The sequence below is a fragment of the Babylonia areolata genome, chromosome 18 (genome assembly GCF_041734735.1).
Source record: "Babylonia areolata isolate BAREFJ2019XMU chromosome 18, ASM4173473v1, whole genome shotgun sequence".
Lineage (NCBI taxonomy): Eukaryota > Metazoa > Mollusca > Gastropoda > Neogastropoda > Buccinidae > Babylonia > Babylonia areolata.
Genome location: NC_134893.1, coordinates 11,704,539 through 11,724,538, shown reverse-complemented (window position 1 = coordinate 11,724,538; position 20,000 = coordinate 11,704,539). Strand labels below are relative to the sequence as shown.

Genomic DNA, 20,000 nt, shown 5'->3' with positions numbered 1-20,000 from the left:
TCTCTCACTGGGAATTCAGTCAGTGTCTTTTAAACTGTCTCCTGATAGACATGTTCAGTTTGGTCTCCTCTTCATGGCTTCCTGTCATTTTGGATTGCTTTGAATTGTAGTTTTACTGACCATTTGACAAGAAACATGTGCATTTCTTTAAAAAAAAAAAAGACAAAAAAAAGACTTACATATCTTGTTTTAGGGTTAGTCCTTCAGGAATGTGCATGGTAATGAAATTTGATGGGCTGGGAAAGAAAGACAAGGTCTTTTGTAGAATGGTGATGATGTTTAAGGGGTATGCTGTGATACCAAGCTTGTGTAGTGGATATGTTTTGACATCTTGCATAGTTGGTCAGATGAAAAGGTGCTTGAATATTGCTACAGCTGTACTACTAGCTTTTTCAGAATCTGTTAACATGCTTTAACATAGATTTTGTCTAAGCAAGTAATATTACCCGTTGTAAATGTCCAGTTCTTTTTTTTTCTTTGGTCAAGGGTGCATGCATTTGGGCTGCACTTTTATTAAATGTGAATCATCTGAATGTATTCATGTGTTATTGGGAATATCAGCATTTGGAAGGGCGGCATGATTGGTGAGTGAGAGCTGTGGAGTGAATGCAGGTCCTCTGTTTGCAGTACAACAATAGGAATGATGCACGTGGGGGTAACCCTCCATGCTACATTTTGTGGTGGTTCCCCTGTGTACCATAAGGCCAGTGAACATCTTTGTTGCAGTTCTTGTAGAGTTTCTTTCTGTCAGTGTACAGCGAGGGCTGTGCTGATACTTGTGTGTGTGTGTCTGTGTGAGTGACAGTCCAGTGATCATGTCCTGTCACTGCCCAGCTTTGCTTGATGACAGGAGGTCTGTGTGGCCAGGTTATTCTGTGTATTGCCTTATTTATCTGCTTCCAACAATAATGAAAATGGCTTGAATATTGGACTCCTTCATGTTTTTAATCTCATACAAGTTGATGGAACTTCTTTCCACAATATAAAGACCAAAAAAAGTTGTTTCCAGTTGTTGTTTTTTTCCCTCCTCATGTTTTATTTCACCCCTCCATATCCCAATGTTTTTTTTCCCATACACAAGACAGATTTGTGAACAATTTCTCACTTTTCATTTTGTATATGATTATCTACAAGTTTGTGATCAATATAATGTTCCATGGTCATTTTTTATGTTTATCAGAAGTGCTTCTTTTAATGCTAGGTACTCTATAAATAAAACATTGCAGATTTTTGTTTTGTCTGTGTAGAATAATGTGTATGTGCATAGGTTATGGTTACTCTTTTGGTTCTTATAATTATGAGCATTTGAGCAGGATTAGAGGTAATGTGCTTGGAGAAAATACACATGTTGCTGTTGTACTGTTAATCACATGTTAATCCACAGTGAAGCATTGTTGTGTTCCTTTGGTAAGTGTGAATTTGTATATACAGATTCTATGGAATGTCTGTCCAAACCCACATTTTGCTTTTTACTCTCCTGTTTTTCTTTTTTTTTTTTTTCTTGGTCTATTTCTCTTTTCCTCTCTCTTTTCTTCTTGCCAGTGAACACACACACACACACACACACACACACACACACAAACTACACACACACACACACACACACACACACAGTTACATGATCAGTATTTCCTGTCAGTTTCAGAAAAAAACGATTCATGAAACTAGAAGAGAGAGGGTGTAGATGATTTCTGACAGACATAATCATTTATGCTGCTGTTTTGTGTTTTTTTTTTTACTGCTTCAAAGTTCATCTTTATTATAGTATGCATATTTGTTATTACATGCATTAGGTAAGCTTCAGCCAAATATCGCAGCTGATGTACACATTGGATATAGTCCTCTTTTTTCTCTTATTGTGCATTTTTCCTCTCTAGCTCTTCATCTGTCATTCACTCGCACACACCACGCACACACATATGTGCATGCACGTACACACATGCATGTACACACACCATGCTGTTTTCCACCTTCCTTTACTATAATTTCCTTCATCTTTTTTTTTCTACATCTGCATTACACACTCTTGCTCTCAGACACAGAGACACATATACTCATAACAGATTCATTCATGTGAAATACATACCCCACAACTGATGCACACTCAAACATGCACACACACACACACACACACACACATTTTTGTTTATGCTCTCACACATACATTTTTGTTTATGCTCTCACACACACACAGTTGTAACAAGTATTACTGATACTACAATTCTGCCTAAAGTGACAATATTTCTATGATCATACATGTTAAAGTAAAACCCTAATACAACATCTTTCAAAAGAATGGCGCCTTTTGCTTGCATAATTTGGAGAAAATGGATGACTTGTGTGCATTGGTGATTTTGTTGCATTTGGGGTAATAATACTTTGTGAACACCAAACATCACAGAGTGAGAATACATTCTGAATCTAATGCTTCGCCTTTTTTCTGATTTGCTAACATTAATGGGTTCCCCCCCACACCCCCTCATTACAGTGGTGTGTATATGTGCGAGTGCATGGTTGTGCATATGTATGTATGTACGGATGGATGGATCTACATTGTTATGCTGAGGTCAATTAAAGAGAGTAGTACGATCATGTTTGAGAAGGCAGTCTGGTTCTAAAATGTAGTTCATATCCTCACATGGATTATCAACTGGAAACAAAGCTGCAGGCGCATAAAAAGAAAGTTACAAACGTATGTATACACAGACACGTTGACACATATACAGCCATGCACATATTGATCACTCACACACACACACACACACATGGCTGAAAACATTATACCCATCACACATGTTCAATTAGATATGATCATACAATCAATCCAAATAAATGCCAACACAAAAGTCAGGATTTTTTTCTTATTTATTCCTTTATTTTACCCTTTATAACTTGAAGATACATGTCTTTCTACATTTGTTCAATATCAAACCATTCATACACAGTCAAAGTAAATGTATTAAAGAACTCAAACTATGTACATATCACTTTATCTTCAGGAATAACAAGATTGCATGAATGGCAGATTTAATTCACTACCAGGGATGAAATGGTACTGACTCATTCTAATCTACAGCCCATTGTGACTATTTGTCCAAGTATCAAATTGCTGTGTGTGCTATCATGTATCAGGAATCAACTTCAGGCTGGCAAACCTTAGCTGCTAATATTTATCAAGGGTATGTGCATGTGCTCAGACACACTTTTGTGTTAGCTGTACATTTTTTCAAGTTTGTGCATTTCTTTTGCTCCACACACCATGCAGATTGGAGGTGCTGATAAATTTCCAAAATATCAGTAATGGTGTTTATGCAAGGAGACAGGGTAGAACAATGTTAACACATTCTGATGTGCATCTTCATGCATACATCCCTTCACGCTTGCACACACACACATACATACACACACTCATAAAGAGAAATATTTCATTACAAAATAGAGCAATGTTGCTTTCTGGCAGATATATTTTCTTTACATCTCTCTCTCTCTGCACATTCACTGAAAGAAACTGTTCATTTTTCTGATTTGTATCATGAACAAGAGATATACACTTATATTTGATTGCGACTTATAACTGATTTTTTCTCAACAAACACAAACCTTTAATAAAAATAAAACTTTTTTTAATGAAAAATGGGCTGGGCAACAGAGAAGAAAAAATACAAGAAGGGAAGCAGTTTCCTTTCAAAATGCACACATCAATTTAAAAGTCTTGAAATGGAATGAAAAATAAAATCTCCCCTTTTTTTTTTAAAGTGTTGAATCAGGATGTTGAGATACAAAAAAAAAAGTTTAAAAAGTAAAGCTTTGGTAAATGTTCTTCGGTTATTTCCCACAGAATTACAAAAAAAACAACAAAAAACCAGAATACAACAAAATACAAATTATACTAGTCTTTAAAAAAAACACACACAAAAACCCACAACAACAAAAAAACAACAACCGTGAAATGAATAAATAAACAAAAACAACAAAAAATAGAATGGATGCACAAACTTTAGGGGTCATCAGTACATAATTTGGTGCTGAACTTCCTTCTGTTCATTACAGGGTGGGCTCATTATTTCTGTTGCCAAGTGCCACATGCTGGCAATACCACAGTCTCCAACTGTGTATACAATAGATAAGAATGTGCAAAAGTTATTGATCTTATTTACATTCTTTCAAGAGCCAGATGTTTTAAGACTATCATCTGCAAGGGGCACGTAAAGTAACAGGTACACATGCTGTATTCACTTTCATTAAAAAAAAAAAAAAAAAAATGTCCACAAGAAAAGTCTATTATCTAGAACCATTCTGCTGTATATGGCCATTACTGCTGTTGTTTTCCTTTGAAGTACAAGAAAAGATAAACATGAAGAAAATCTAGCATATAAAAAGGACAAAGCAATAATATTTTTGGTAATAAAACTGTACAAGGAAATGACCAGTGTTACATGTGTATTTGTGACTAAAAAAAAAAGCAAAACATACCCAGTACAATCTCATGCAATATGAGGCTGAGATTACTCTATATCTAAAAATATTTTCATGGGAATTTTTATCAGAATTGGAATGATGTGAGATATTTACAAGATAAAGCTGAATGAAACGCAAATAATGGTGCGTTACAAAATATTGGTAATGCACAACAGATCAGAATTAGGTACACACAACACAGCAGGAAAGTATTACAATAGAAGGTCTTTGCATGAAAACAGATTGCAAGAGTACCAGGTAAACAGATGAAGGGTTGTAGGTACATGCATAAGCACACAGACACTGCTAAAGATTAAGATACAACACTAACAGACTTAAGTGTTCCAAAAGTGATAGGTTCAATGACTGAAGAGAGTATCTTTATTGGTACAAAATTGACTGGTATTGGTCAACACCAATGTGAAACTATTTCTTTAGAATGACCAGTATTTCCAGTTCATGTCTTGTATCAAGGTCAAGTTTTACCTTGTCTCTCAATATACCTGGGCTGACATGCATCATACACATTCCTCTTTTGCCCTGCACTAAGGATACCATTCAACACAATTCATTATTCCTTTGCTTTGATTGTATGATCATTTACTTAGGCATATCAAAGAACTTGCAAATCATGTAGAAATTGTATCAAAATATACTGTTCTGAAATCTACTGTGTGTTACTGAAGTCTTTCAAAGCCAGGTAAAATGGATAATGGAAACTGTGTACCAATGAGAGGTGTATGTCAGACATACGAAGAAACAAAGTGCAATCGTCATCTGCTCTCCAGTTCATCTTTGTGTTTTTATAGTGATGACGTTGTTGCCAGTACCACAGAGGTCGGTGCTGACAAGTGCTCTGACTCCACTGTACCACTGTGCAGTCCTGATGATGGGACAAGAAGTTTACTTCACTGAGTGATGATGTTGATGTCAGTCTTGCTGGCAATGTACCTTGTTACTTGGTGCTGTCCCCTGACTGCCTCCTGTCTGACACACTGTCATCACACCGGTGTCAACTACCAATGACAATGAGTGAAGACAAGCACAACAAACATAACTGTGCCTTAATGCTGACAACACAAAGGTTATTTGCAGGTTCTTTTTATCTGTAACAAGGTTGTGTGTCTGACTGCTTGTGCTGATGATTGTGTTAACCATCCACTTTCACACCCACCAGTGATTTTCACTGCTTACTATCAACCTTAGAGGTGAGATCCTTTTTCCTAAAAGGTTGAAATTTTTTTTTTTAGTGGAAGCGCATAGCAAAGTTAGTTAGGCATTGGGCTTTTGATCCAGAGTTCATCAGTGATCAGAGTTCAAGACACCATTTCAGGATGGTGTTGTATTCATAGTCCTTTTTCCTTTGTTTAGTATAGATGAATGGACGGTTCCTTTTACCAACTAGAAGAAGATGTATGGTTTCTAATTTCAGAAGTTTATACTATGCTATAAAACAGGAAAAATACATGTCTGTCCCATTAACTCTTCTGTGATTTTTTCTTCACCAATCAGATGTCAGAATAACTACCCAATCTTTGAGCTCCTACCCCATTCTGAATTGTCTGTGAGATTATTAGACCCAAATAAAACACCCCCAATGCTTTTGTCACTTCCTTGAAGTAGAATACTCAAATGCCACCTCTCTTACAGAATACAGAAATAACTTCAAAGGGTGATCACTTTCTGATATGTTTGTGCTATTCAATGCACAGTTTACATTATACTATGTTACTACAAGATACAAGCTGTCTTAGACAACAATAACACAGAGAAAAATAAACAGTTTAAGCATCAAACAATCTTATTGCAAAGTTATTATTATCTCGGAACTGAACAGTTATCAGATAATGAGGCAAAAAGAGAATTCTTCAGCAACAGACATTAAAAACTAAACCTTGGAAAGCAATTCAATGGAGCTCATGTACATGAACATGTGCACACACACAAAGGAAAGTTCCTCCCCCCCCCCCCCTCTCTCTCTCTCTCACACACAATCACAGGAGGCCATGTTTCCCATGGCTGTAACAACAAAGTACTCAGCATTACAGTACCACCTGTCACCCTGCTGAAATTGTGCCATGCCTTTCATTCTGCCAGACATGCAGTGTGCAGCAAACACAACACACTGGATTAATCATCACAGTGTTTTGCTGACAGCTCCCTGTATCATCACACATGGGTAGTCTCTAATATATATATATATATTAGAGACTATATATATATATATATATATATATATATATATATATAAGCAGAACTTTAACATCTGGCAGAAATCTTGGTTGTACAAATTCAGCAAGGTCTACACATGTGAACATTTGTGAAGAAACATGAGGTGTGGAAACATGCATTCTCTAACTCCCACCACAAAATGCCTGGAATTTAGTTAGGGCAGAACAAAGGGCTGGCCAAAATGTTTCTAGTTGCCAGCCAATCAGCATCACACTTGGTCTTCCAAGTCGATGTTTGTCCCTCTCTAATTAGTTAGCCTTTCAACCTGTCACAACTTCCAGCACTTCTATTTTTCAGTCATTCTATAGATTCACTCCAACCAGGCCCAAAGAAAAGAAAACCATACAGATAGCACCCAGAAACCATACAGAGAACAAACTCAGAAGACATCAGAACTGGTCAGTGTGGCCAGTGGGAGAGAGATCAGTTCATCAGCGTACTTTGGTATGAGACAGACACCAAAGTGAATCCTATGCCCAACCCTGTGCAGGGGCATATAACAAGGACATGGGTCTGTAGATGCAGAATATGCATGATGACAGAAAGCACACGCACCCACAATGCTGAGAACTTACATGAGTTAAAAACTGGTGGACATAAAAAAAACAAATATGAGGGGACACACATTCATGGTGCTGTGAGACTGACACTCTTGTGAACAGCATGCTCATGTTCCATATTATAAAACTGGCAGCAGCTAATGTAATGCTCTTCCACGGATCATATGTCTAACAGATTATCTCTGCTCAATCATACCACTGACTACGTGCTTGATGACGTACTGATGACGCAAAAAATAAAAGTACAAGTTAATCAAGTTTAAGTCAATCAACTGCACAACTTCACTTTATTTCACAACACAATACATAGTAACTCAACCGAGACCACACACACACACACTCACTCACTCACACAAATGCATCCTGCTTCATTGTAAACAGACATTTTTGCTCAAATAATCACAGCTTTCTTTGTAATCAAGACCTGAGTGGCTGAAATAAATATATAGGTTATATATTTCTCTTGCTGGCTGTTTGTTGCAAGAAACAAGCTGCTGTTTTCATTGCAGGAAATCAGATATTTCAATAACAAAAAGTCACAAGACAGGGTACCTAAAAACAAATTGTCTATTAAAAGTTCTCAAATTATGAATACATTAATTGGTTTGTTTTTCTCTGTGAGCTATTCAGGAACATCCTGTACCTCACAGCTTCTGCCATCTACCTCTCCCACCTTGATAGTACTACTGGTTATTGTTGTGAAAAAGTGCTCCTGCTTCTCCCTTATTCTGTAAACCTAAATGACAACTACTGTTAAGAAATCCAGAATAGTGCATGCTTTAGAAGGCAACAGAAAGTCAGTGTTCAGATGGCAGACAGAGAGATGTGGTTTTTTAATCTGTAGCTTTATAAATTTCATTCTTGTAAAGGACACCTCCAGCATTCTGCTAAATGATATATCAGTATGAAAATATCTCAATTACAGTACCAAGGTACAATCTAAAACCCACAAAGCCTTGAAACACTTACAGACCACTCAATGACACCAGGCATGTCAAACCAAAATCACCAGTAAGCTGAAGACTTAATTTCAAGTACCAGTAGCTGGGATAACATCAGAATGATCAAAAGTGATACATATAGATACAGATCATAATGAATAACAAACTTAATACACCTACACTAGGTTAAGATCAAACTTCTACCATTCCTTAATTTCTGCATCAACCATTCTTTTTTTTCTTTTCTTTTTTGATATGACACACAGGTCTCATGTCTCTTGCACTGTTTAGATTGTAACTGAGACATAGTTTCTTGCAGTCATAAATAAGAAGACAAAAAGAATCTACAGTATCATACTGTTTTTGGTTTTTAAAAAAAATCATAATAACCCAAACTAGATACATAATACATATATTTTTATACAAACTTTAAAATTTACTGTGTGGAGGGTGTGTCTACATGCACATGTGTGTTTGTGTGTGTATATATATATGTGTGTGTGTGTGTGTGTGTGTGTGTGTATGTGTGTGTGAATGTGTGTGTGCACGTGTATACATGTGTCTATGCACATGAAAACATTCATGCATGTGTGTCAACCTGTGTTCAGGTGCAGGAGTAATTACAACAGCTGATGCTCATACAATACAGACATGAGGTTAAAGCTATGTATAATGAAAAGAAAGGAGTTTGGTGCAGAGGAACTGGTGAAAAAGACCAGTTGTGCTGGGAAGTGTTAGGCACGTATCTAGGGTCTGAATGACCAGCACCACTACCTCCACCTCTAGCACACACACGCTCACACATACACATACACACATGTACACAAACACACACATTCACTCACTCACATTATAATATACTTGATACATACAACCACACTGAACAGAATAAGTTACAGTCTTTGGGGCTTTGGTAGTTTTTCTTTCTTTTTTTTCACTTTTTTTCTTTTTAATCCTATGTCCCTGTGATAGAAAAATGAAAAAAATTCACCCAGATGAATGGATTATGTACAATGGCTATACGCATTCAAGGATAACACAATCAGTTGTATCATTTGTTATCAAAGCTAACATGCCACTCTGTTATTAATACTAAAAGGGTCAAACTGTAATCAAATGTCATGAGTACAACTCAAAAGGAAGAATTAGAAACAGGGCATATCAATGAAACAATGTTAGTCATGTCCTGTTTTCATTTCAGGGAGTTAAATACCACAGTAATATAAAACCGGGAATTCATTTTGTTACAAGAATGATATTGGAAAAGACAAGGGAAATATGTGTATTCACTGGGAGAGAGGTGCAAGGTTATCTGAGGTTGTCTAGGATATAAAAGCACTGGAAACAAACAGTTCAACATCAGTGGCGGAAACATGCCAGAAATGACTAAGAAATGACAGAGAAGAGAGAGAGAGTGGAAGCGGTCCAGAATGGACTGAAAAAGTGAGGCAGGACGAGAGGGAGGGGGAGACAGTGACAGAAAAACAACCCGAATCACAGATCCAGGAAAACAAGAACAGACAAACATCACTTTGCTCCTCCAACACTTGTCTTTGCTTTATTCCTCAAGAAAACAAAAACAAGTAACCTCATTGCAATAACCTCCCACCACCCCACCTCACCCCCAAACCCTCCCCTAAAAAAAGAGCTGCCTATCACAGATCTGTGCTGAATGATTCAGGGTTGACTAAAGCACCATGGAAAGAGTTGGGGCGGGAGCGGGGCAGGTCCCCCTCCCCTCCCCCTTTCTCCACTGACTTGCGCCTGGAGGCGCTGTTGTTTCCATTGGTCAGGGGGTGGTCCTCACTGTAGCGCTTGGTCAGCTGCCGCAACTCAAGGTTGTCCACCGTCACCTTGGTCTGGTTCTTGACCACGCTGACACTGACACTGTCCAGATTGTCCCCGTTCAGCACCAGCGACTTGTTGGAGCTGGTGTCCGAATCCTTGCGGGCCTCCTTGGAGCGCTGCTGCTTCTTCTCCTCCTTGTCCTCCTTCTTGCGGCCTTTGGACAGCCGAAGCACCTGCTTGGCCAGCCCCTTGTGCTCTTCTTCAATGGGCGACAGCTTGGAGGAGTGAGCCTGTGGTTCCTGGGACTCCGCTTCTGATGCCATGGGAATGTCATCTGGGGAGAACAGATAAAGACAGGTTGTGTCTCTGGATAACGGAACAGGACCAACATCGACTGACTTGTTTCTAACCAACAATCTAACTGATCATGACAGGATACAGACAACTAGTCCAAAGTTTTGATGCATATCATGTGCTGCTCCTGTGTTAACCAGTTTCATTGTCCTCTTTCTTCTAGGTCTGTGATAATTTCCAGTGTCAGGAGTCTCATGACTGGTGTAGGTGGTATGCATGCAGCAGTGAGGTCTGTATTTCACACACACTGGTTGTACATCCAGGTAATTACAGTCACTAGTAACAAGAGGCCATGCAAGTGATGCTCAACACATGCTGAATGATAACATATTGCTGTAACTAAGCAGCAGTTTGTTTTCCTCTTGTGCATTGGTGATCTTATGGATCAGTGGTGTCTGGACTGTGTGACAACATGTTGTGGCTGAGTGCTGATGAAAAATCATGCCACCATTGATACATGAAAAAAGAGACAAATAGTTGCATTATCATAGTACCTTACATTTGACAAGGAATTAAAAGACTGGTTAAAAGTTGATCAAGGCAATAAAGGGAAGATCAAAAACTGAACAAGGCAATGAACATTACAACAACAAAAAATCAAACTTTGAAATCAAAGGATTTTTTGTCAGTGATAAAGGGAATCATTATTTCCAATGGCATCAGGAAGTCCAGACCATTATGTCCTAATGAAGCAGGAAACCAGAAACACGACTATCACTGATTGGCCAACAGGGTCAGGGGAGCTAACTCATGGAAGAGCAGCAGGGAAGTCAGTTTTCACTGACACAGGTCTGGCCCCAGGGCTCAGTCAAGTCAGGCATGGCTGTCACACACATTTTGTCCCAATCAGCCCCTCTCTTGGGAGGCAAATGACTTGTGTGCAGAACATCAGATTTCTCAACTGGAACAATCACATTTCTGGGACAGCTAATGTCCTTGTGCCTTCATTCCAGTGTATTTAATTACACCCCACCCCTCCCCACCAGGATAGCCTAAATCTATTTTGAAATAATGTTCTTTGACCTAAAAGATGGTTCAGCAGTTCAGAGGCTTGGATGGTTTGGAGAACTGAAAACGTGTACTCTTTTTTGGCCTGTTGACTCTTATTTTTTTCACAGAGAGCATTTTTTCTTACAGTGTGATTCGGAACACACACACAAACAACAACAACAAACATCCAAACACATACACATACACACACACGAGGAAGGAAAGATAAAAGGACAGCAGACAAACAAGAGGGATACCTGGCAATTTCTTGGTTTTGAAGGAAGCGTTGGTGAGAGTGGTCTTGCTGAGAGAGGTATGGGAAGTGGATGGAATGGCAATGCCCATAGGGCCCCCATCCCCCATCCCTCCCAAAGCCAAACTGTCTGAGTTCAGAAGGGCTTCTGTCACCTGCACACACAAAAGCTGCCTGTGAAATGTATAGTCTTATCCAGATAACCAAACTTGGGCTACTTAAATGAATGAATGGAAGACTGACTGCCTGACAAGTTTATCTTCTTTGATGTTCTAAAATACAACAACAACAACAACAACATGTTCTTCAGGAAAAGTGACAGTATTACAGTTAAACCCATTTCACCTTCAAAACGAAATATGTTCATTAATTAGCAAGTTCAGAAGTTACTAAGTCAATGGTTTTAGTTACTTGGCTGGTTTATATCTGGAAGGATGGGGGGTATATATTTTACTCTTCTAATGTGGAACATCTAGATGCTCTTTTATTAATCTTTTACAAGTTGTATTTTTCAACCAATAATTAACAATACCAAACATTCAAAAATGAAAACAAAAGTCTATACATATATAAATACCTTTCTATATATATTCACACACACACACATACACTTGTATACTCATGCACCAGAAAACCTGAGCATGCTAAATCTGATCAACAACAAGTTTTATAACAAAGATTTTTTTTTAAATAAAAAAAAACAAACTTTTATTAAAAAAACAGATAAAGCCTCACCAACTGCACGTCAGGCAGAAGCTCGAAGCAGGCTCTGGCATGCACGTCTCGCACAGCGTCCCTGGCCACCTTGTCACAGCCATTGTACCTGCGTCACACACAGCTAACAGTGGAACTTACTTCTTTCTGGGGACACCACCTCGCTGTTCCCTAACTGGGCACATCATTCTGCTTTACAACATTCTGGATAAATGAAATTACTGTAGGAATAAACTCCAGGCTAGATTCCATCTTCCAGCATCAACATATCTTTTTAATTCAGAAAAGGAAGTTTATGTATGCATAGTTTTATGATTTGATCAGAACAGACCTACCACACTGCATTATTAAGACAATGCTGGAATATCTATAAATACATTAAAATAGTACATCCAAAAGTGAAAAATGGGGGAAATGATAATTTGCATGGCAGCCTTTAAGTCTGCATGGTGCATCTGAATCTCCTCTCTCTCTCTCTCTCTCTCTCTCTAATTCACACCTTCCCCCCATGCACACACACCCCTACACATATTATTATATTACCCCCCCCACACCCTGATGACTCACATGGCAAAGTTGATGCCCCACAACATCTCCACCAGCAGGGCAGGGCTGACAGTCATGCGTGGGGAGTGTCTGGGTGAGGTGGTTTTGGGTCGCGGCCCGTTGGTGTTGGGCCACGACTGCAGCTGGGGGGGACTGACCTGAAGGCTGGGTAGCCCTGTGGTGCTGATTCTGCACACAGCACAGCACTCACATGCTGTACTCACTGATGCTCTGACTTTTTTTTTGTAGGCAGAGAAATAGCTGGGCTAACTACAAGCTGAACAAATGTCAACTTACATAACTAGTTCACTTACCTGTGGTGGATTGTACAAACACTGAATAAATATGGAGTTACTCAACTAACAAATGAACATGTGTTGAGTTGTATGAATACTAAATGAATGCAGTTATTTCACTAACAAATTAACCAGTCAAACAAATTATTGACTAAATGCTCAATCATTCATTTTTGCCTTTTCTCATATTTTTGCCAAGTGAAGGTAAGGACAGAAAAGTTAAACTGACTGGTCCACTGCAACCAATGTAGGTGTATTTCTATACAAAATCAACTCACTATCACACACAAAAGAGTACAAAACATGCATCTGAACTTCACATGGTGTGTGTGTGTGTGTGTGTGTGTGTGTGTGTGTGTGTGTGTGGCTGTGTGTTTGTGTGTACAGTGGGCTCTTTTGTTAGGACAAGCAGATGTTGAAGAGCTTCTCACTCTTTGTTATATTCTTTTTTGTCATTTATCCATTGGCTTATCCTTCCATCCTCCTGAGTACCAAATCATTTTTGTTTGTTCACTTACTGGTCATGTTGTTGTTGTTTATCTGTCTTGATGCCATTGCTGTTGTGTTAAGTTTTGCACATCCAAACTCCACACTACATCCATCCAAGTGCTTAGATCAGTACTTTATGGACATATTCTAAATTCATGCTGTGAATACTCAATGTTCACCCAAACTATAAGCACTTACTTGGAAGCAGCAAGACATAAGGCATGGTGGGAGTGGGAGGCCAGCTGAGCGATGTCAGCATTGTACACCTGAAGCAACTGGGACAACACTGCTTGTCTGGAACATCAACCATTTCAAATAATTCACAAAATATACATGCAAGGATATACATTTAATGCACATACAAAACCCAACTGTGATAAAAATAAAAATTTTTAATGTCAAAGTAGACTGTAAATTATCAGTCAAATGGTTACTCTGGATAACTTCTCAGCATTTCATTTTTTTTCTTTCTTCTGAGTCTGTTTCCTGTTCCAGTGTAAAAAAAACAAAAAAAAAAACAAAAAACACAGAAGAGAAACAGTGACTTCCAACTCTTTTCATGGTGGAGGGTCATGGTATGTTTCTCACTGTTTCTGACCAAACAGAACAGCTGTGTGCTGCTGTCAGTGGAAAGCTGTCTGCTTTCACACACACACACACACACACTCCCCCTCCCCCCATACATTAAGACACAAAGGCACCACTCAGCATGCCTCTCTCTGTGTCCCCCACTCTTCACCTGCTAGTTCAGTGAAAGGTCAGTGCTAGCTAATATAACCAACAGTGTGGGAAACACCCAGGAGCAACTCAGTCCCCCACTCCACTCCACTGTCAAGGGAGACACAGATACCTGCCAATTAGCCACTAAGACACACACAGCACAACAAAACCTTCCCTGTACTGTACTGTACTGTATGTGTGTGTGGTTGGGTGGATGGGTTGGTGTATGTGTGTGGTGTTTGTTGAATTCCTTTTACACAACAAACAGAACAACAACAAAAAGTAACAACAACAACAACAAAACATCCAATAAAAATGAAATCAGTTCAACAAAACCCCGTTTGCCCGCTCTTCTGTGCTGACCTGTTCTGGCTGTTGATGCTCTCATACTGTGGGTAGGGCCCTCCTCTCCACTCCTCCGCTGGTCTGTTGTAGCGATTCAAGGTGCTCTCTGTCAGCGCCAGGGAGCTCAGCTGTACAGGCTGCAAGAGAATGGAACAGGTTGTGGTTTTGTGCTCACAACAGCTTTTACACAGAGAAATCTGTTGTGGGAAAAAGTGGTACATTACAATACAAAACAACACTGGGTATATCAAGTGTGATACTGGAGCTTGGCATTACAAAACACATAAAAGATTGAGAGAGACATAGGGAGGAAGGACACCAACCAATATAGAGACATAGACAGATTATGGTCATGAAATAGAAGAGAGGGAGAGAAACAGAATTGAAAAGAACAGTCATATCAGAATAAGCTTTACGGAGACAATGAAATAGTTAGAGACAGAACAAACACTGCAGCAGTGAGAAAGAAAACAAGGTGGTAATACTGAGACACAGAAAAGGGAGAAAACAGAGTACCTATCTGTTCCACATGTATTAAAAAAAAATGTATATATTTATAATCTTTGCTGTTGTTCTCTTTAAAGCTTTCAATGGGTGTATAATTATTTAAAAAATTGAATAAAAAAAAAAATGCAGATTACCATTTGTCCTTTCTGAATATTCTATAATTTTCCCAGATTGTTTTGAAATTCACTATTCCATGTGGTGATCTTTGTGTCCTCATGTATTCTTGGATAAAAGATATTCACCACTGGACTGCTATCCCAAATACTGTCATGCCTTTTCACCAACTCTGCTTGTTGTGCCTTACCTCATGGTAGATGGAGCCTTGGTTAATTGTTGGAATGCGAAATGTCTTCATCTTGGGAGACCCATCACTCTGGACAATCTCCTGAAACAGTAAAACATAACATCCCCCATGAACACTTCAGTTTTGATTTGTTTTTATAGAAAAGTCCTGTCAAAATAAAACAACTATCATCACAACATACCAATAGAAGTCAGAATGAAAAATGTTCAGTATCTACACAATTTTCTTTCCCTGATTTAAAGAGAAATTCACAAAGCTTGCAGGAGAAATTCTTGTTTGGTCTGTTGTCAAAATGCTCAGGAGGTGAGAATGGCAGAGATAAGTTATACAGTCCGTAACCATTTCTGACAATCATGACAGTACAAATAGTTACACAGTCTATAACTGTTTTGATGAGCATGAGAATACAAAAGCTTCTGGGAAAGTATTCAAGTAAGTGTATTCTAAAACTGTCAATGTCTAAAAGCATCCTAAAGAGATTCATTTGGCATCCAAACAAAACTGGTTCACACAGTCTGGAAAGATTGAAGGCTAAAGAAACAGCATATGACAACACCATCTCAAGAATGGACTTCAAGCAACCTGTCTGAAAATATTTGTCATAATGGCTGCCCATGTAATACTGGCAAATAAGGAGATAAACAAATACAACCCATAACCCATATCTCATATTCCAGCACCCCAGATCCCACTCACCACCATCCTTCACTCCATTACCCCCATCCCTCTCCCTGTCTCCGAAATTACCTTTAACATGGATAAGGATGTTGAACTGCCAATAAACAGAAATAAATTGTATGTCTCTCCTGATTAGTTCCCATTTCTTCTTTAATAATATTCATTCCAATACTTTTTTTTCTAGTTTATTTTCATTTTCTTTCTTTCTTACTTAATCTATTTTCTGCTTAATCTATGCCAGCAATGCATAACAAGTGAAATACAGACTGAATGAGAGAGAGAGAGAGAGAGAGAGAGAGAGAGAGAGAGAGAGAGAGAGAGAGAACAAGAACAAGAGAGAGAGAGAGAGGTGGAGTTAGATATAAACACCAATCCATGAAACGTGAAAAAAGGTACTGAAAAAGGGGGGAGAGTGAGTGAGAGAGGGAGAGAGAGGGAGGGAAGGAGGGAGAGAGAGAGAGAGAGAGAATGGTGGAGAGTAACACGGGCAGATAGGCAGAGGGAAAGACAAGCCAAGACAGATAGAAGCAGAAAAGATGTGCTCTCTTTTTGAACAACTGTGAGGTGGGTATGGGGGAGGGGGAAACAAAAGAGCATCTAGGAAGAGCAGAAAGAAAGTCTGGGGACTGGCTGCACAAGGTGTGGATCAATAAGACAGGGACACCCTGCAGACAGTCTGTCCCTCCGCAAGAATCCTCCACACACACAACAGCCCTCCTCTGGACACACACACACACACACACACACACACACACACACAACAGGCTGCCTGGCTTCGAATGGCCTTGTCCAGGTCACAGTCCAACCTCTTCCAAACACAACTGCCCACAAGTGACCCCTTTCTCTAGCTGAGGTTATCCTTCACTTTTTTAAGAGTTCCCCTTTTTTCCCCTCTCTTTTTTTTATTACTATGTACAAATGTCCTTGAGTCAAAAACTCTTTAACAGGCACTCTTCATGTGCTTGTTAAAAACAGAAGTTACTCAGCACCAGTTACGGGTTTGTCTGATGGGTGGTCTCATGCAGATCAAACAGCGATAGCTTCCTGTGGAATGCTAGCACCAACACCATGACATACAGCCATGGTGTGGCTGTGCATGGGGGAGTTCATATCATCATTGTGAAAGGGATACCACTGAGAAGACCAAGAAGAAGGGCAGTAAAACACCAAAAAAAAAAGGGTGGTGGGGATGGGACATGTTATTATTGCAGTGCATCTACATGTTCAGAGCAACAAATACTGTGTTGCAAACACTCAGTTAAAGGGAACACTGCAGACTGAGGGAGAAGAACTGCAGGGAAACCCACGTGTCTGTCACCAAGCTGTTTACTATTTCATTATTATATTCAAAAATTTATATTAAAAAAACAAACAAAACAAAAACAAAAACAACAACACCTGTGAATCACACTGATAAAGACAGACACACATACGAACAGACACACAGAGAAGTTGGGAAGAATGAAGGGTGTAAAGGGGAAGGAAGAGGGAAGACTGGGGAAAGGAGGGCGTTCGATTGTTGTTTCTCTCCAAGTAATGAGCCATGTCATTTCGACAAGGAACTTAGATGCACATAAGCGGAAATTTGTTGTTAAAGAAAAACAATGTATGCAAGTGCAAGTCCACACGTAAGCATGCTTGCATATGTATATGAGGGTGTGTTTGCATTATGTAAATGTACTGGTACAACAGTGGCATTTTAAAATTCAAAAATGTTGATTTCTATACATGTTGAAGCAAGTTTTCAATGTTGCAAAGACTCCTAAAAACATGGCCAGACCACTTTCTTTTCCTGGATCTTCCCTGCCAAGCACTCCAGCCCAGCACTTGGTTGTGTCAACATGTTTGGGTCAATCCACAGTGAAACTCTCTCTCTCTCTCTCTCTCTCTCTCTTTTTCTATGTGCTTTCTATGGGGATGGCCATACCGGGAGGGAATGGGTTGAAGGCAACCCCTGACAAGCAGAAATCGATGGACTATACTCTGGGTTTTAGGAGAAGCCATAAGAGTCTGAGCTGAGGATAACAAGACTCCAAATGACTGGCTCCCTCAATGCAACTTAAAAAAGTGTGTGTGTGTGTGTGTGTGTGTGTGTGTGTGTGTGTGTGTGTGTGTGTGTGTGTGTGTGTGTGTGTGTGTGAGTGAGCGCATGCATGCATGTGTGTGTGTGTGTGTGATTATAACTTGCCTGAAAAGTTTAGAAGCAATGAAGGCCAGATTTAAGAGCAGGGGGAAGTGATAAGAAAATACAATGACAAGTGTATCTTATACCAAGGTATCACAAAGACAAATTCAACTGAGTTACAAAGACACATATTGTTATTCCATAACAGCCATCAAAATATTACAATGTGCAAGTTCTGTCTTTTTTCAAAGATGTAGAACATTTCTCTTTGCTTATATGAACTTTTATTTCCCTTTTTTTTCTTTTTCATACAATGACCAAGTTCTCCATTTAGACAGCAATTAAAGATACAAATCTTCTTTTTAACTGAGAGCTTTTTCTGAGTTTGAAATCTTATTCTTCTCAGAGCTAGTTATTCTGCAACTTTAAAAAAATTATTTTTTTTATACCTATTCAAAGTGCATGACTGCAGCCCAAATTTATTTCTCCAAGATTCTAAAGTACTTTATTGAAAAGATTGTCCTCAAACATGAATCATGAAGTTTTATTTTAGCAAACCAGGTGTCTCAGCACCATTCTGCTAAGGTGTCACACTTTCTCTTGAGGGCCATGTTGCAAAAGCACCAAAGACCTCTACCCCATACCACCACCCCACCCCCACATCCTGCCATTTCCCTCCGCTCTCTTTCTCTTCTCTCTATTTTTCCTCTATGTCCTCTTACCTCCCACTCAATCTCTGTCTTCAAATGCTCCCTCTCTTTTTCAATCGGTTTCCTTTCTCCTCCTCCAAAACCTTGGCTTTTCCCTCCATTCTCTTCCCTTTCTCTTTCCCTTTTCTGTTCTCCTGCTTCCCTCCCACCCAGTCTCTTGTCTCGAAATGCTCCCTCTCTTACAATGTTTTTTCTTTTTCTTTCTCTTTATCCAAAAAGGCACACACACACACACACACACACACACACAGAGACAGAGAGAGAGAATGGGAGAGAGAGAGTGGGGACAGTGAGGGGTACTGAGGACGGCTGCTATGGTGGCGACACTGGATGAAGGAAAAGGGAGAACAGAGCTGTAGCGGGGTGTGTGGGGGTAGGGGTGGGGGTGGGAAGAGGAGCGATCCTGGGCGTGGGAGGGGAGTGAGAAAGGAGTGTTCCTCAATGACTAAGCCAGAAGCAAGATCAGACATCTCAACTGACAACATCTAAGGCCGCTGCAGCAGGGGTTTTTTTCCTTGTTTTTTTTTTCTCCTACTGCCATGCAGTGTACGGAGGGCCGCTGGTCTCCCGAAGAGATTGTCACCCTGCACGCTTTCATAGGAAATGAGCCGGTCATCCAGTCCACAGAGAGCAACAACAAGGAGCATATTTGGAAAAGAAACGGATCTGCTTTGGACTTCTTGAGAGAGAGAGAGAGAGAGAGAGAGAGAGAGAGAGAGAGAGGAATAGCAGAGCCACATAGAAACAGTGAGACAGAGACAGAATGAGAGAGAGAGAGACTGAAAAAACTTTACGAAAGAAGAACAAGTAACAAAGAAAAAACCTGAAAAAATAAAAGTCAAATCGGGTACAGTCGATCACAAACTTTAAAATAAGAAATCGAAACAACAACAACAACAACAAAAGAACAACAAACATTTATGTGGAAAAAAAAAAGCAAACACAAAACAACAACAAACAAACGAAACAATACAAGGGAAAATGAACAGA

General features: G+C 39.4%; 2 protein-coding genes across 7 annotated transcripts in view; one reads left to right on the top strand and one right to left on the bottom strand.

Moving 5' to 3' along the window:
* LOC143292449 (uncharacterized) overlaps positions 1 to 2,425 on the top strand; it is a 104,351-nt gene extending 101,926 nt beyond the window's left edge. For all 5 annotated transcript variants that reach the window (XM_076602733.1, XM_076602736.1, XM_076602732.1 and 2 more), the window contains one exon: positions 1 to 2,425. This exon is cut by the window's left edge and continues 960 nt beyond it. The gene's annotated coding sequence lies outside the window, so the exon portion shown is untranslated.
* Positions 2,426 to 2,848: 423 nt separating this feature from the next.
* The window catches only part of LOC143292451 (hyccin-like), a 135,514-nt gene continuing 118,362 nt past the window's right edge, over positions 2,849 to 20,000 (bottom strand). The window contains exons 6-13 of one of the 2 annotated variants that reach the window (XM_076602739.1): positions 15,498 to 15,578; positions 14,705 to 14,823; positions 13,820 to 13,915; positions 12,858 to 13,025; positions 12,312 to 12,399; positions 11,581 to 11,731; positions 9,950 to 10,313; positions 2,849 to 5,453 (exon numbers count right to left, since the gene is read on the bottom strand). In XM_076602739.1, the coding sequence (XP_076458854.1) occupies positions 5,414 to 5,453; positions 9,950 to 10,313; positions 11,581 to 11,731; positions 12,312 to 12,399; positions 12,858 to 13,025; positions 13,820 to 13,915; positions 14,705 to 14,823; positions 15,498 to 15,578 (1,107 nt within the window). In that variant the 3' untranslated portion in view covers positions 2,849 to 5,413. Of the gene's footprint in view, positions 5,454 to 8,568; positions 10,314 to 11,580; positions 11,732 to 12,311; positions 12,400 to 12,857; positions 13,026 to 13,819; positions 13,916 to 14,704; positions 14,824 to 15,497; positions 15,579 to 20,000 lie in introns of those variants that run through there. The other variant, XM_076602737.1, reaches the window with a different exon arrangement.